Source organism: Podarcis erhardii (assembly GCF_964252035.2).
Source record: "Podarcis erhardii genome assembly, chromosome: 3".
NCBI classification, from domain to species: domain Eukaryota; kingdom Metazoa; phylum Chordata; class Lepidosauria; order Squamata; family Lacertidae; genus Podarcis; species Podarcis erhardii.
Window position 1 is genome coordinate 60,912,919 of NC_138507.1, and position 14,004 is coordinate 60,926,922.

The 14,004-nt window shown below is 44.1% G+C and overlaps 1 protein-coding gene across 1 annotated transcript in view; it reads right to left on the bottom strand.

Moving 5' to 3' along the window:
• The window catches only part of SGK1 (serum/glucocorticoid regulated kinase 1), a 74,021-nt gene that overhangs the window by 22,829 nt on the left and 37,188 nt on the right, over positions 1-14,004 (bottom strand). The window contains exon 3 of the mRNA XM_081855334.1: positions 1,247-1,322. Within this exon, the coding sequence (XP_081711460.1) occupies positions 1,247-1,322 (76 nt within the window). The remainder of the gene's footprint in view (positions 1-1,246; positions 1,323-14,004) is intronic.

Genomic DNA, 14,004 nt, shown 5'->3' on the forward strand with positions numbered 1-14,004 from the left:
CTCGAGTTGGAAAAAAAAAATCCCCTCTCCAGATCTAGGGGAAAATCATCATACAGCTAGGGAAGAAGACTAGCGTCAACCCTTTTTCACATGAATATATTGCTCTGCTGTGATCCAATCCATTTCCCCCCCTCGGAATTACTCCACCACCACCACCCTATGTAAAGCAATCTACCTGGGGGACAGACTAAAGAGGGAGAAAAAGGACTGAAGTTATCTCATGTGAACAAAGCCTTAAGGACTTAAAGTGAACTTGACCATTTCAATTAGATACAGTTCATTAGAACTGACCCACTTTGGCGCCTATCAGCTGAACAGTAACAAATGCTGGAGCCCTCAAGTCGATTACTGCACTTTTGTAAAAATGCCATAATAGGGTTAGAACATGATAAACTAAATGGGCAATTAAACAGCGACTCTTCTCGGATTGCTTAAGTTAGCAGTAGCCTTATTGTGCCTTATCAGTCCAAGAGATTCTCTTTAAGCAGTGTTCCCAGTCACTCTCCTATGCAGATTTCAGTTTCAGATTTCCTTAAATATTATTGGCTTGGGTTGAGCACCCTGCCATTGGTTGCATAACCACCAGACCATTCATCCAGCCAACTGTTCTGCTAAATATCTAAGTGAGCTGCCTTACCAAGGTGCTGTGAATAAGGGGCTATGAATGGTTAGTTTTAAAACAGATCCTGGGCCCAAAACCTAATGGGTTCATGGGGCTGGACAGAATATAGGTGATACAAATGGTCATAGTGCATGTTAAGGTATGGAATTTTCTTCCACAAAATGCATGGCCACCAACTTAAAAGGAGGCTAGACAAATTTACAGAGAATAAAGCTATCAATGGCTCATAGTCATGGTGGCGGGACACTGCTTCCAATATTAAAGCAGTCTGCCTCTGAATATCAATTACTGGGGAGCACGTGGAAAGAGGCCTCAGATTGGCAGAGTTTGCCGTAGGCATTTGGTTGGCCACTGTGGGAAACTGGATCCTGCACTAGAGACACCTTTTGTCTGACCCAGCAGGGATTTTCTTCCATCCTTATTCTGAAGTAGTGTAACCCTCAATGCAAGCCCACTTTTGCAGGCTCAAACCTTCCACCACACTTAAAAAGAAGAAGAAAATATGTTAGTTTGGGATGCAGTGTATGCATATTACTGCACAGGTGTGTGTGTTTTTTTTAAAATCCAAACATAATACTGACTGCAGCATCCTGAAGGATATGCCTTTACTTGCTAAATTCTTACCTGAGTCATCATTAGTCCAGAAAGTTCTCTGATCAGGTTGAGCCAACAGATCTTCTTTACTGTAATGTTCTTTCACCTATAAAGCAGAAGGAACAAAATGTATCTTGAAACATCTAAAACTTTTTTCTACTCCAAAGAAACCTTTTAAATACACAGGTGTATTGTATACAGCTGTGCATTGAAGTGTGGACTCTGTATTTTGTGATATAGTTTCTATGTAAAGTTTATGAGATTGCTTTACACAGTGTTGAGGGAGAATCTTATCTCAGCCCTGTCAGTCAGACTGCCTGCCCATACCCAGCTGGTCTCCTTCTGGCAAAGGAAAATTTCCATTAGTTGGACATGGAGGAAAAGTGTAAACGAAAGACTCAGTTGTGGTCCTTATACACATCACCAAAAACAGGATCATAACAGGGACACAGATTTGCATTAAGTGTGCATATGCTACTTCTATGTATAGATGCAAATGTAGAAATGATTTATACATTTTAAATAGCAATCTGGTAAATCTTGCCATGGCAGGGAAGGCTAGGAAAATGTGTGCCTGCTTAATCTGCAACCCAGGTGCTAACAACTGATGGGCAACCTCAAGGCCTCTGCTCTCACTTCTTGTGGTTCCTTATCATTAAGTCAGACTTGGACCAAACAGCTATTCAAACAAAAGGACTAGCTTTGGATGGTCTTCAAATAGAGGACTATAAAGTAGGTCACATCCCCCACTCCACCACAGAGAAGCCCCTTCTTTCCCCACGAGTATTGCTGCTGTGTGGTGGTGAAGTAGACACCCTCAGAAGGTGTACCTGCACTCTGCTCTGAAGAGTTGAGACAGTGTAGTCTGGTTCCCAGAGACAAGTGTGTACACACACAAAACTTAAGGGTTTTTTGGGGGGTCCCAAACCTATTTACCTGCATCTGGAAATTCCCTGTGTCAGATTATATGCAAATTTGTGGGAGATAGATCTAGATATATTGGCATCTTCTAAATACTAAAGCTAGGAAAGCACATGGACGAAAAGTACTGTTAAATTACACTGGTGTAAAATTGGACATAACTATTGTTTATATCAATATATATTGATATAACAATATATTGATATCAATATATATCAATCAACCTCCAGATGGGAAGCATATTTATGTGCTTTCAAGACATGAAACCAAACACTCTCCGCATCACTGAGACTAACTCTTTCTGTGGACAGTACATGAATTTCATAAATAGTGAGGAAATATTTTGTCCAGTGGTCTACTTATGACTAGGTTGAAAAAAGGCATTGATTCACAAATGCTAACTCTTCCCCCACCACATTCTGCCCCCAAACAAGAAAATGACCAGGGAATGCTTTTCTTCCATCCCAGTAACCGAAGACCATATGAACTGGCTGGAAGTCTTGTCCTCTTGAACTTGCCCATTTGTTGCACTTATTGCTCTTTCGATTTTTGTTCCTTGAAAAGTTTTCCTCCAGAAAACATGAGCTTTCTGCATGCCTTCTTCGTGCACTCAAATGGCATTTCCCAATGTACCTGCTTAGATTTCTCTTGATATTGCTTAGACTAAGTCAATTTGGACAATCAGACAAATTGCTTAATAGGAATCGCCGGGTCTTTTTGTCTCTTTGATTGTTTGGCACACTTAAGCTTTGGCAGATAGCTACTGAAAGTAGTCAAATATTTTAAAACACCAGTTAAGACAATGGGCGATCAGGAGACAAAAGCCCTGTGCAGTCTATCATATCATTACACACTGAACTCGGAGTCTCCAGTTTCCCAGGTATGTTGCACTTTGACCCACAAAAATAGAACACCGGAGCTTAAGCACTCACTTGATCGGCCTTAATGATTCTTACCTAAGGAATAAGAAATGTTTGGCAGAATACAGTGACTCATGGAAAATTCTTACCAGTTCCATACCAGTACTTATATTTTATATTGGATTTAAAATTATAGGGCATTTTGCTGCCAGAAGCTTCCCCAAAGAAGCTTACAACCAGTGTCTTTGAGACAGGAGTGTGACTCTGCCCTGCCATGTGATGCCCTAAACCTTTCTGACACAGGGCATGTGCAAGGCATTAAGGCTTTGTTCCTGGCGGTTGTAAGTTGCCCACATCACGCTACCATAAAGCAGCATGCTCAACACACCAGCCTGGTAGACCTTCATCTTGGTGTTGGTCATTAGCATCACATTCTCCCATAGCCTTTCAGAGAGGCAAGCCATTGCCATAGCTGCCTTGCCAATACTATTGTACAACTCAACATCCATGGAGAGGTTATGAGTTATGGTGGAGCTCAGGGAGACAAAATCATGTACATCTCAAGCATGTGGTCATCAATGCAGATGTGTGGGGTGCTGGCAGTGTCATTACCCAGGATGTTGGTCTTTGTCAGGCTGACTTTAAGAACAGAAGGAAAATGTGCTCTGGCCCAACCCATCAACTGGAAGCAGGACTGGCCCTACCTTTAGGCAGTGTGGACAGGGCACCTTGGGCAACAGATGCTGAGGGATAGGGAGCATTTGTGAGGTGTTGGAGGACAGAGCTGCTCTGTGGCATCAAAGTTAGCCTGCTGCCTTCAGATGTCCCATTCTTAGGGCTGGATTGAACTAACTGGTCCTGCTCACATAAGGACTTCCACTAGTGCAATGGGCTCCCCCCTTTCCCCCACCCCATGCTCCCCTAATTGGCTCACGAACCCCTCAGAAGAGCATGTGGGGGAAATAGTTCTGCAATATTTGCTCTGATAGAACATTTGTAACAGCACACCATTGAATTCTAACCCCCACTAAATCTGAAGTAAGATTCAGTTGCCAGTTTGGTTGGTTTCTGTATGTAGAATGGTGAGTACTGTCCTGTCATTTGCCTCAGGTAAAAAAAAAGAAAAGGAATTGAGTAATCCCAGAGTGGAAGACCAAGGTCTGCTGAGTTTCTGTGTCTCTGTGCGTATATATTTCTGGGTTTTGCGATAATGGTACTATTATCTGTTGCTTGTAAATCACCTTGATAATAATTTGAAAGGCAGAATATAAATCTTCTAAATAAACAAACAAATGAATACCACAGCTGCTGACATAATAATAAATCTTTGACAGATAATGAAAAGCCAGTAGAAAACCTTAACATCTTCAGCCTCTTTCAGACAGCTGCAGCTGAGAGTGGCTTCATGGATGCTGCTGCTGCAGAGATAACAGGAAGTGCAGCTGTCTCACACTTCCTGTTTCTCCTATGTCATACAAGTTTCCACATCTCCTGAGTAGAAAAGCAGAGGCATTCTCAGTTCTCTGGGCCTCAAAGAACTACTCTTTGAAGAAGACTTGGAAATTATGCACCATCACTTCCGATCTCATGCTTCAACCCACATACTTAACCAGGAGGGCCAGTGCCAACCATGTAATGGCTTAACACTGAGGGACATGGATATGTGAGAGTGTGTGCCACAACACCACTCAATGTCTGAAATCTTTTCCACAGCATGTCTACCAAAACCTGATTTTACTCTACCTGCATTGTGTGTGACCATAGTGGTACTTTCTCAGGGAAAGAAAAAACCCACCCTCATATTATTAGAAGCCAGCACCACATTTCTACATGGCTGCAGCCTATTCAGGGATGTCAACATGTTTAGTCATCAGCATCAGATGCTGCCAGGAACATTTTCAGTCCTGCTTCCAAACATGCATCCTTAATAGATGGAAGAGGTTGTTGTTGTTGTTGTTGTTGTTGTTGTTGTTGTTGTTGTTGTTGTTGTGAAATGGGGATCCTGTGGCTCTTTGGATGTTGTTTGGCTCCAGCTCCCATGCAGGCTGGGACTGATGGAAATTAGGAGTCTAGCAACAACGGGAAGGCCACAGGTTCCCCACCTCTACACTACAGACTGAGGAATGAACATCTGAAGGACAATTTTTGGTCAACCATGTAGATACAAGCCCTGGGCCCTGACTGGAGGGGGAAATGCTTTTTGTAGGGATTTCTGCTTGGTTAAGTAGCATGCTTCTGAATGTCAGTCGCTGGGAATCATAGGTGGGGAAAATGCTATTGTATTCAGATCCAGCCTGCAGCCTTCCCATAGGCTAGAATCATAGAATTGTAGAGTTGGATTGGACCCTGAGGATTTTGAAAGCTCTGATCTAATTCAACCCCTTGCAGTGTAGGAATATGCAGCTGTCCCATATGGGGATCGAACCTGCAAAATGTAGTGTTATCAGCACCAAGCTGTAACCAATTGAGCTACATCTGGTTGGCTACTGTCAGCACAGGATGATGGTCTAGATGGGTGTTTGGCCTGGTCCAGCAGGGCTCTCTTGATGTTCTTAGTGACCAAGTAATACTGGTTATGGAGTCTCTGAATGAGTTGAAATGACCTATCATATTGAGTCAGCACTAGTTATTGTATAGATAAGTCTTTACTCACTCCCTGAGTACTATCATAAAGCTAACTGTTCAGATTGTTTGAACATAATGTTTGCATTTAGGTCATCTGATGAGCCATTCTCTGAGTTCCATCTGTAGAAAATATGTTTTATGGATTCACTGAGGGCATTTGCAGTGATTGTTGCCCAGTTTTGGAATGACTTCCCAAAGGTAAAAGACTGGTGCTGACACGGGACTCTTTTTGGCAACACGTTAAGATGTTTTTATTTGCCCAGACATTTTATTTTGAGTACAGTGGGGCAATCACTGATGGGTAAACTATGTTATCTTTTCAAAAATCCTGGCAAAGATGAGACTATTGCAAAGTGGGAGTCTCCTTAGCGAGTTCACATGCACTGGGATTTTCCACTAAGATAACTTCCTTGAGTTAAGTGACTTCCATTTGAAAAGGACAATGTCCATGAAAGTGTATAGGCAGCTGGCCTCAGGCAGGTGTACAGATAAAACAGCACAGGAGCTTTTGCACAGTTGTTGCATGTGCTAATCAAACCTGTGGAAAAGTTTCTAAAAGTTACTTGCTAGGGCTGAAAAAGTTAAGGTCACATTCAAAGTTCATTCTGAGCTACAGGTCTCTCTAAGCCCAATTAAGCCCATACAGACGAAGCTGTGTGCTGACTGCACCACTCCAGGGCTGACATAATTTAGGAACTACTTTGGACAGGAGTCAAAGAAATAAGGGGACTTTGGATCCTGCAAAGCCTTAGCTGCCCCAACGTACCCCATTTTGGAACCCCACCAGAGAGCATTCTGCTGCAGAGTGTTCTGCAGGTGTACTGGGGGTGGGGTCCAGAAATGAAAGTGCTGCCCTGCTGGTAGGCCTCCCTTTCTGCCAGTTGAGTAGCACACACCTTGTTTTCAGCAGGCTCTCTGATGGCCTTGGGCTAGCTTTAGCATCACTCCACAATTTGCATAGTGCTTGATGAGTGACAGAAGTACTTAATGATTGGCGGCATGATATCACTCAGTTTTCCACCATATTACATAGAAGTCCTCCATTGTCAGTTGCCTTCCCAAAACGTAACACTTTAGTCTTAGAAAAATCCAGGAGTGCGAAAATGTTTGAATGGAGTTATGAGAATCTACATCTCATGAGTCAGAAGAACAATGCGGACCCTTATTCTAGCCATATATTTGCAGAGTTGCATTGTTCAACATTTCTCTGGCTAATGAGATGTAAGCATGCAGCGGCCATGAAAAGCTTTTGAACAATCTTTCTGTTAGGCTTAGGATATTTGGCTTCTGTAAATGATGTTCTGTATTGTTGCAGGCCACAATAATACCTGTGAAGTAGTAGCAAGATTCCAGGGGGTTCCAGGTGCTCACCCAGGGTTGTGTTTCTGCTGGGAAAACCGAGGCACAGTGGAAAGTAGTGTTTTTAAGAAATATGGTTTATTTTACACATATCTACACCTAAAACCTTCAGTGGAGGGGGTGCACAACATTACACCCCAAGAGTATCCCTATTACTCCTTTCATAGCTTCAGCAAGCTTGGGTCCAAAGAAACAGCCAGTCTTGGTCCCTGCTCTCTCTTTGCAGCATCCTTCAGTCAGCACTGCATGGAGTTCTCTCTTTTGTTCCCCTCCTTCCTCCCAGAACACCTTGCCAAAATGCAACACACACACCCCTTCTGCTTGCCCCGCTTCTCCAGACCTCTCTCTCTCTTTTTAGAAGGACCGCATTTTTTATGTGTGACATTCACATTACATCATCATTTGATGGCTATCAACACCTTTGTCATGCTTAATGACAACCCAGGCTATACCCTGAAAAACAAGCTTAGCCTGCGTTTTTACACTGCTAAGCTGTCTCTCCCCCCTCCCCCCCCGGAAGACCCCCAAGCATTTAGTAATTTATAGCATCCAGTAATTTCTAACATTCACTAACTTTTTAGAATTATGGGCGCTTTTGTACCCCCAAACTCTAGTATCCCAAATCTGTAATAGTACTAGTATGGTTATAACTCCTTACAGCCTCCAGAATTCCACAGATGAATGCAGGGACACTTCTAGGATGCTTATTCTTACACCAAGGTCCAAGAATCATTGCCTGAGGGCCCTGGGACTTTGTTACACACTACCAAAAGTTCTTGTCTGCATTCTGTATTTATTTACTCTGCAATGACTGGTCCTATAATATGCTGATCAGCTCAAATTGATCCTCAGCAGCATGTGAAATGTCATGGAGTGGAATTCAGTGTTGCACCCTTCCAGCCCTTGCACAACTTAACTAGAATGCCATACCAGTGACTCTTCATTTCTGAAAACCTCTCGACAGAAAACAGATCACAATCTCATGTAACTTTGGCATGTTGACATTTTGACATTAAATGTCAAAAAGAATTGCCTTGTGCAACTCAGAAACACATTTCTGATACAATAAGAGGCACATGAAATGCACTCCCTTGTTCAAACTAATGCTTCCTAACATGTTTCTTTTGTTCATGCTTAATAATTAAATAATTAAGAACCTGGCCAAGGGCACAATTTTGTGAACAGAGAAGGGTCATTTAAATTGCTGTGTGTTGAGCATAACACAGACCTGGCTTTTCAGATCATGAATGTGTCACCAGTGGCAGAGCATATGCCCGCGCTGCCCAGGGCTGGCGCTCTCTCGAGGGGGGCATGGTGGGGAGGGTGCCCTGCCAGGCACGGGATAGCCGCTCAGGTGCCCAGAGCAGCGTGCGGGCCCTGCAGCTGGGCATAGAGCAAGCCACCCATGGTGGACATTCGGCGCGCCACCCGCCTGCGACTCCCAAGCCTCCCCCAAGCTGTCAAAACAAAGGGGGGAGGGGGGAATGCCGCCAGCAAAGCGGCGCAGCTCCTACCTTACCCCAACGGCTTGGGATAGGCTTGGGAGTCACGGGTGGGCGGCGTGCCTAATGTCACCCCCCTCAGTGAGGGCACCTGGGATGGTCTGCCCAGACTGCCCCCTTTCCTATGCCCCTGTGTGTCACAAACACGGGGTTTCTTGGATAGATCTGTTGCTGTTGGAGAAAAGCAGCAGCTGAAGAATGCCACCCCCCTTCTCCTGAGACCCTGGTCAGGAATTGACGTTTGAGTCACACATAGGCAATAGAAACAATAGTGCTATACAGTGGTACCTCGGGTTACAGACGCTTCAGGTTACATGTGCTTCAGGTTACAGACTCCGCTAACTCAGAAATAGTACCTCCGGTTAAGAACTTTGCTTCAGGATGAGAACAGAAATCGTGCTCCAGCGGCGCGGTGGCAGCAGGAGGCCCCGTTAGCTAAAGTGGTTCTTCAGGTTAAGAACAGTTTCAGGTTAAGAACGGACCTCCGGAACGAATTAAGTACTTAACCTGAGGTACCACTGTACTATCTCTTAGTTCCTGTCCTGATGGCCAACAACTTTCATTATAATATTTAGCTAGATGTAAATCCAAATCAGCAAAGGTCCATTGTTACTTTAATTAGAAGCTTTCTCCTTCATTAGTTTCAAACACTCTGTGTGTGTGTGTGTGTTGTTCTGATGTGATTAACCCACAATAAAAGGCATGGGTGATGCCCAGCTAAGCCTCACACAGAGAAGACCCACTGATATTAATGCCCTTGCCCAACTCCATTGATTTCAATGGGTCTGCTTTTACTATGACTAACGCTATGTACCATCCTCGGAATATTAAACAATCACTCATTGAGGGCCCCATACATAGATATCAGAGAATACAGATTCAGGGTTTAGGAATGGACTTCCCTTAATTCCCATGTGCTTAAATTTGCCTTTCCAGATTAGTGCTGCCCTCTTTACTTTTCCACTTGGGAAGAGGCAGCAATCCAACCCATACCAGTGGTATTTGCTTTTGTCTATGATGCCTCAGAACCCTTGAACAGATTCAAGTGGGATTTAATAATACTTGAGTGCAGTCACTGCTTATCAGCATAGCTGATTTTGCATAGCAGGCGCCTGACCTATCATGTCTCAGATCTGAGTCATACTAAAGATTTGCCAGCTTTCCTTGGACTGACATTTGTTCTGTCATCAAGAATTGGGGAAGGGGAGGAGAGGGGGAAAGAGGAGGAGCACCAGCTGTGTGCCGCACAGTTTGATGGTGTTCATTGGAATTACATATAATTTTAGCCTGCCCATTTGCTGGCTCTCCTTGCCCATGCCTCATTTTAAAACTTTGTGCTCAGTTCTTCTGATGCATCTAAATAACTTTCGTAATAACCCTATATCAAACCATTACGAAATCATGGAAGCAGATACGGTATTTCAATTTAATAATCAGAACAAACATCCTGCTCTCACAGAAGATCCTCTCTCCAAACTACTCAGGTTTTGCAATAAAAACTCCTTATCTTCTTCTTAAGAATGATAAGGCACTAGAATGGCAGAAAGACTGGGTATAGTAATATACCTGCTATCTCTGTACTGTATTTGCTGCTCTGTCCAAGTAGGTACTTAGCTTGGGCAGCCTAATGGATCCACTGATGATTTTGGAGAAGCAATGGCCAAAAACTAGTTTTAAAAATCAATTATATCTGATATCTCAGATATGTCACTTTCTGGATAGCCAAGACCTTTCAACATTATCTGTGCGCTTTGTTACACCAAGGACTGACTACTGTCATGCATTCTGCATGGGGCGGCCCTTGAAGATGAATCACATGTTGCAACTAACGCAGGTTGCCACATTAGCAGCCAAGAGCATATTCAGTTGTTCTTGTGCCAGCTGGGCATTGGGCCTCTGGGTTAAATTTAAAATGCTGATTCTTAGTTTTTCAGAACCTCATGGGCCAGGACTAAGATATCAGAGAATGCCTCTTTGCATTTCAGCCTCTGAATCACTGCTTGAAAGGTATGAATATTTGATCCGTATTTGATCAAATCAAATAATGTGCCAGGACATTTCTTTATTTTTGTAAACAGGCTCTTATTCTGGAAGAGTCACTCAAATCCAACAAGCTACTACAGAGTAGTGATATTAGATTGCCGTCTGTATCAGTAGATTCCATTGAAATCACAGTACAGTGGTACCTCGGGTTACAGACGCTTCAGGTCACAGAGTCTGCTAACCCAGAAATAGTACCTCGGGTTAAGAACTTTGCTTCAGGAAGAGAACAGAAATCACGTGGCAGTGGCGTGGCGGCAGCAGGAGGCCCCATTAGCTAACAGTTTCAGGTTAAGAACGGACCTCCGGAACGAATTAAGTTCTTAACCTGAGGTACCACTGTAATACAATATTTATATTGCCAGTCAACCTAGTCATTGAGAAGTGACTGTTTAGGAAATGGGCCAAAGCTATGGCTTCCATTTCAGAATTTTGGCTCACAATTTGAGGGATGATTTTGGTTTGCAAACCAGCTGCTGTTGGATTTTAAAATGAGGGATGCTGAAATACCCATGCTCTAATTGCTCCCAAATGCAGATTTAGTTATTTTTAAAAACTGCTTTTTGGTTTTAAGACTGGATGACATGTGTATAGTCAAAAATTTTATTAGTGAGTGCCTCCATACGCTCTACTAGGTCACTCGTCATGCCAACCGTATGAAGATAAAGTGGACAAAGATCAGAAGATGGCTTCAGAAGCTGCTGCTTTCGTACTTCTGAGCTACATCTGTCCATCCACTGTGCAATTTCATGTGAATGCTTACATAGTGCAGCCCCCCCTTAACCTTTCTTAGAGCCACTTTGAGAGGGGACAACTGAGAGCAGGAAAAACAGTGGATGGCCTCACAACTCCTCCCTCACTCTCAGTGACCTCTGCCTGAAGCAGCTTTTCAACCTCACAAAAGGGCAATCAGGTCACAGTTACAGGCATCTGTATGCAGGGCCAGTTCAAGATCTCTTGGTGCCTGAAGCAAAGGGCAAGATGCCATCTCCTCCATTCCTGATACAGAAGCTGATCAGATGGGCACTTGGAGCTTACTTCAATGTTGGTTGAAGGGCCAGTATCATTCACTGCTCCTGCACAGCAGCAGATACTGGTGTGGGGCACTGCTGCCTGCTCGCCTGGCCTCTGCTCGGAGGGGGAGAGGTGAGGCTGGCATGCTGCAAATGCACACCAGCAGAGCCAATCCAGTATTGCATCTGGCCTACCCATGAGGCAGAGTGAGGCAGACACCTCAGGCATAGGGAAGTATCCCCACAGGTGCCCCACCCGCCCCTGCCACTGCTGGAAAAGTGAGGAAAAGTGGCAGCTTCTGGCTAGATCTCTCAGAACTAATATGAGGTCTAATTGGAAGCTGCCACTGCTGGTCGACCCCAGTAAGCAAGGCTTTGGTGGAATAGCAGTAGCAAGCATGGTGCCTCATGTCACCTCAGGCAGCAAAAAGGGATGTGCTGCTCTGGTCTGCCAGTGCATTAGCACAGGGGTAGGCAACCTAAGGCCCGTGGGCCAGATGCGGCCCAGTCGCCTTCTCAATCCAACCCACGGATGGTCCAGGAATCAGAATGTTTTTACATGAGTAGAATGTGTGCTTTTAATTAAAATGCATCTCTGGGTTATTTGTGGGGCACAGGAATTAGTTCATCCCCCCCCCCAAATATAGTCTGGCCCACCACATGGTCTGAGGGATGGTGGACCAGCCCACGGCTGAAAAGGGTTGTTGACCCCTGCATTAGCACCACACCACCTGCACCACTGCCTCCCCCCTTCCCCTCTGCCTCTGGGTTGGCAGCAGTGATGGAACCAAATGAGGGCTAGGTGAGAAGTGTCTCCATGCCACGTCATCCACTACTGCTCCTGCGGGCCCCATGTCTAGCTTGGGAGGTGCAGGGCAGGCTGCATGTCCAGTCCCCACCCCTCAGTACCTGAAATGATGTTTGTATGTAAGGTCATCAGCTATGTCAGTCTCTATTGGACCCACAAGAGGCCTGTGTTTCTCTTGAAAGTGACTGAGTTGCCCAACAGACATAGGCTCAACTTTTCGGAAGCCCCAGCCTGAGACACCACAGATAGCTTTGGACCACATAGCTGACAGATCTGGGGCAACAAGGAAGCATTTGGTCCAACATTCATCTATAGGCAACTTTGGGCTACGTCCAAAAATATGATTGGGTACTTACGAATGCTGCTTTTAAATGACACCTTACCAAACAGTGGCACATGAGTAGAGGGTTGGAGCAGCAGTGATACCCTTTCCACAGCAGTCATGCTACAGTCACTGGGGCAGGGAAGGGGTGAGGGCATTAGCAAGATCACCTAACATGGCATTTTTGGCCTTACCTCCCACATCTCTGTCCCAATATTGGCAGCACTGCCACTGAGAGGGCACTGCTGCTGCTGCACCTTACAGGTGTTAGTAAGTTGCACCAATTAAAGTTGCAATCCTAATCATCCTTACTAGGGAACAAATGAACATAGTGGGACTTACTTTCTAGCAAACATGAACAGGGTTGTACTATTAGAGTCTTTTTGACAGACGATAACAGATTTATCTTGTTTATTGGGTAAGAGAAATGTTTGATGTATCAGAAAAATATTTGGAATTCATTATTTTTGAAGTCTTTAGGTCAATTAATCTAAAAACAGAACTAAAACACAACACACTTGATTTTCTTTTTTCTCCTGCCAGCATCATTTAAAACTGCTCTGCTTTTACTAATATTTCTGTGGTGGGCGACAAAGCAAATCAATAAATCAATACAGCACAACTATGCCAGAGAAAAACTTATTGAAGGGCTTATGTGTTTTCCATGTTAATCCAAGAGTTGCACAGCCAGTTTTGAGGGGGGGGGAGGAGGGAATATTCATCTAAAAGCAAAACTGGTATTCAAACTTGTTGTGCCAGCTTTTTTAAAGCTAGGTTATTTTCAGTTGCCCTTGTTATGTAATGTGTGCTTGGCTTTGTTTTGAAAGTTAAGGTTACAAGCATCGAGTGAGGCAGCACATGCTTTAATTGGCAATGTTCACATGGAATAAAATAGAAAAAAAATCACAATCCTTTTAACCTAGTCAGAGGTGTGTCTGTTTGAGCACCTCCCACATATCCAGTTCAGCGCTTGAGGGTTAAAAACAGCACATGAGAGCAAAAGCAAGGATGATGTATCAGAGAAGGGAAAACGGTTTTAATTCAGGGAGGTGAATTATCTGTGCCAGAAATCCTGGTCTTGTGACCCTTCCTGTCCAACAATGCACTCCAGATGGGCTGGACTTGAAACACAATTGTTCTGTAGCCGATGGCAAGAGATCAGAGTCATTGAAGCTGCAAGTTTGATCCCTGCAATGCTGCCTATTCAAACACAGCCCCAACACTTGCATTTATTTCGAATTTATACTCTGTCTTACAAGTAAGGTTGCCATATTTTGAAGAGCAAAAAAGAGGATGCTATGACAGCCATTCATAGCAAATAAACGCAATTTGTCTCAA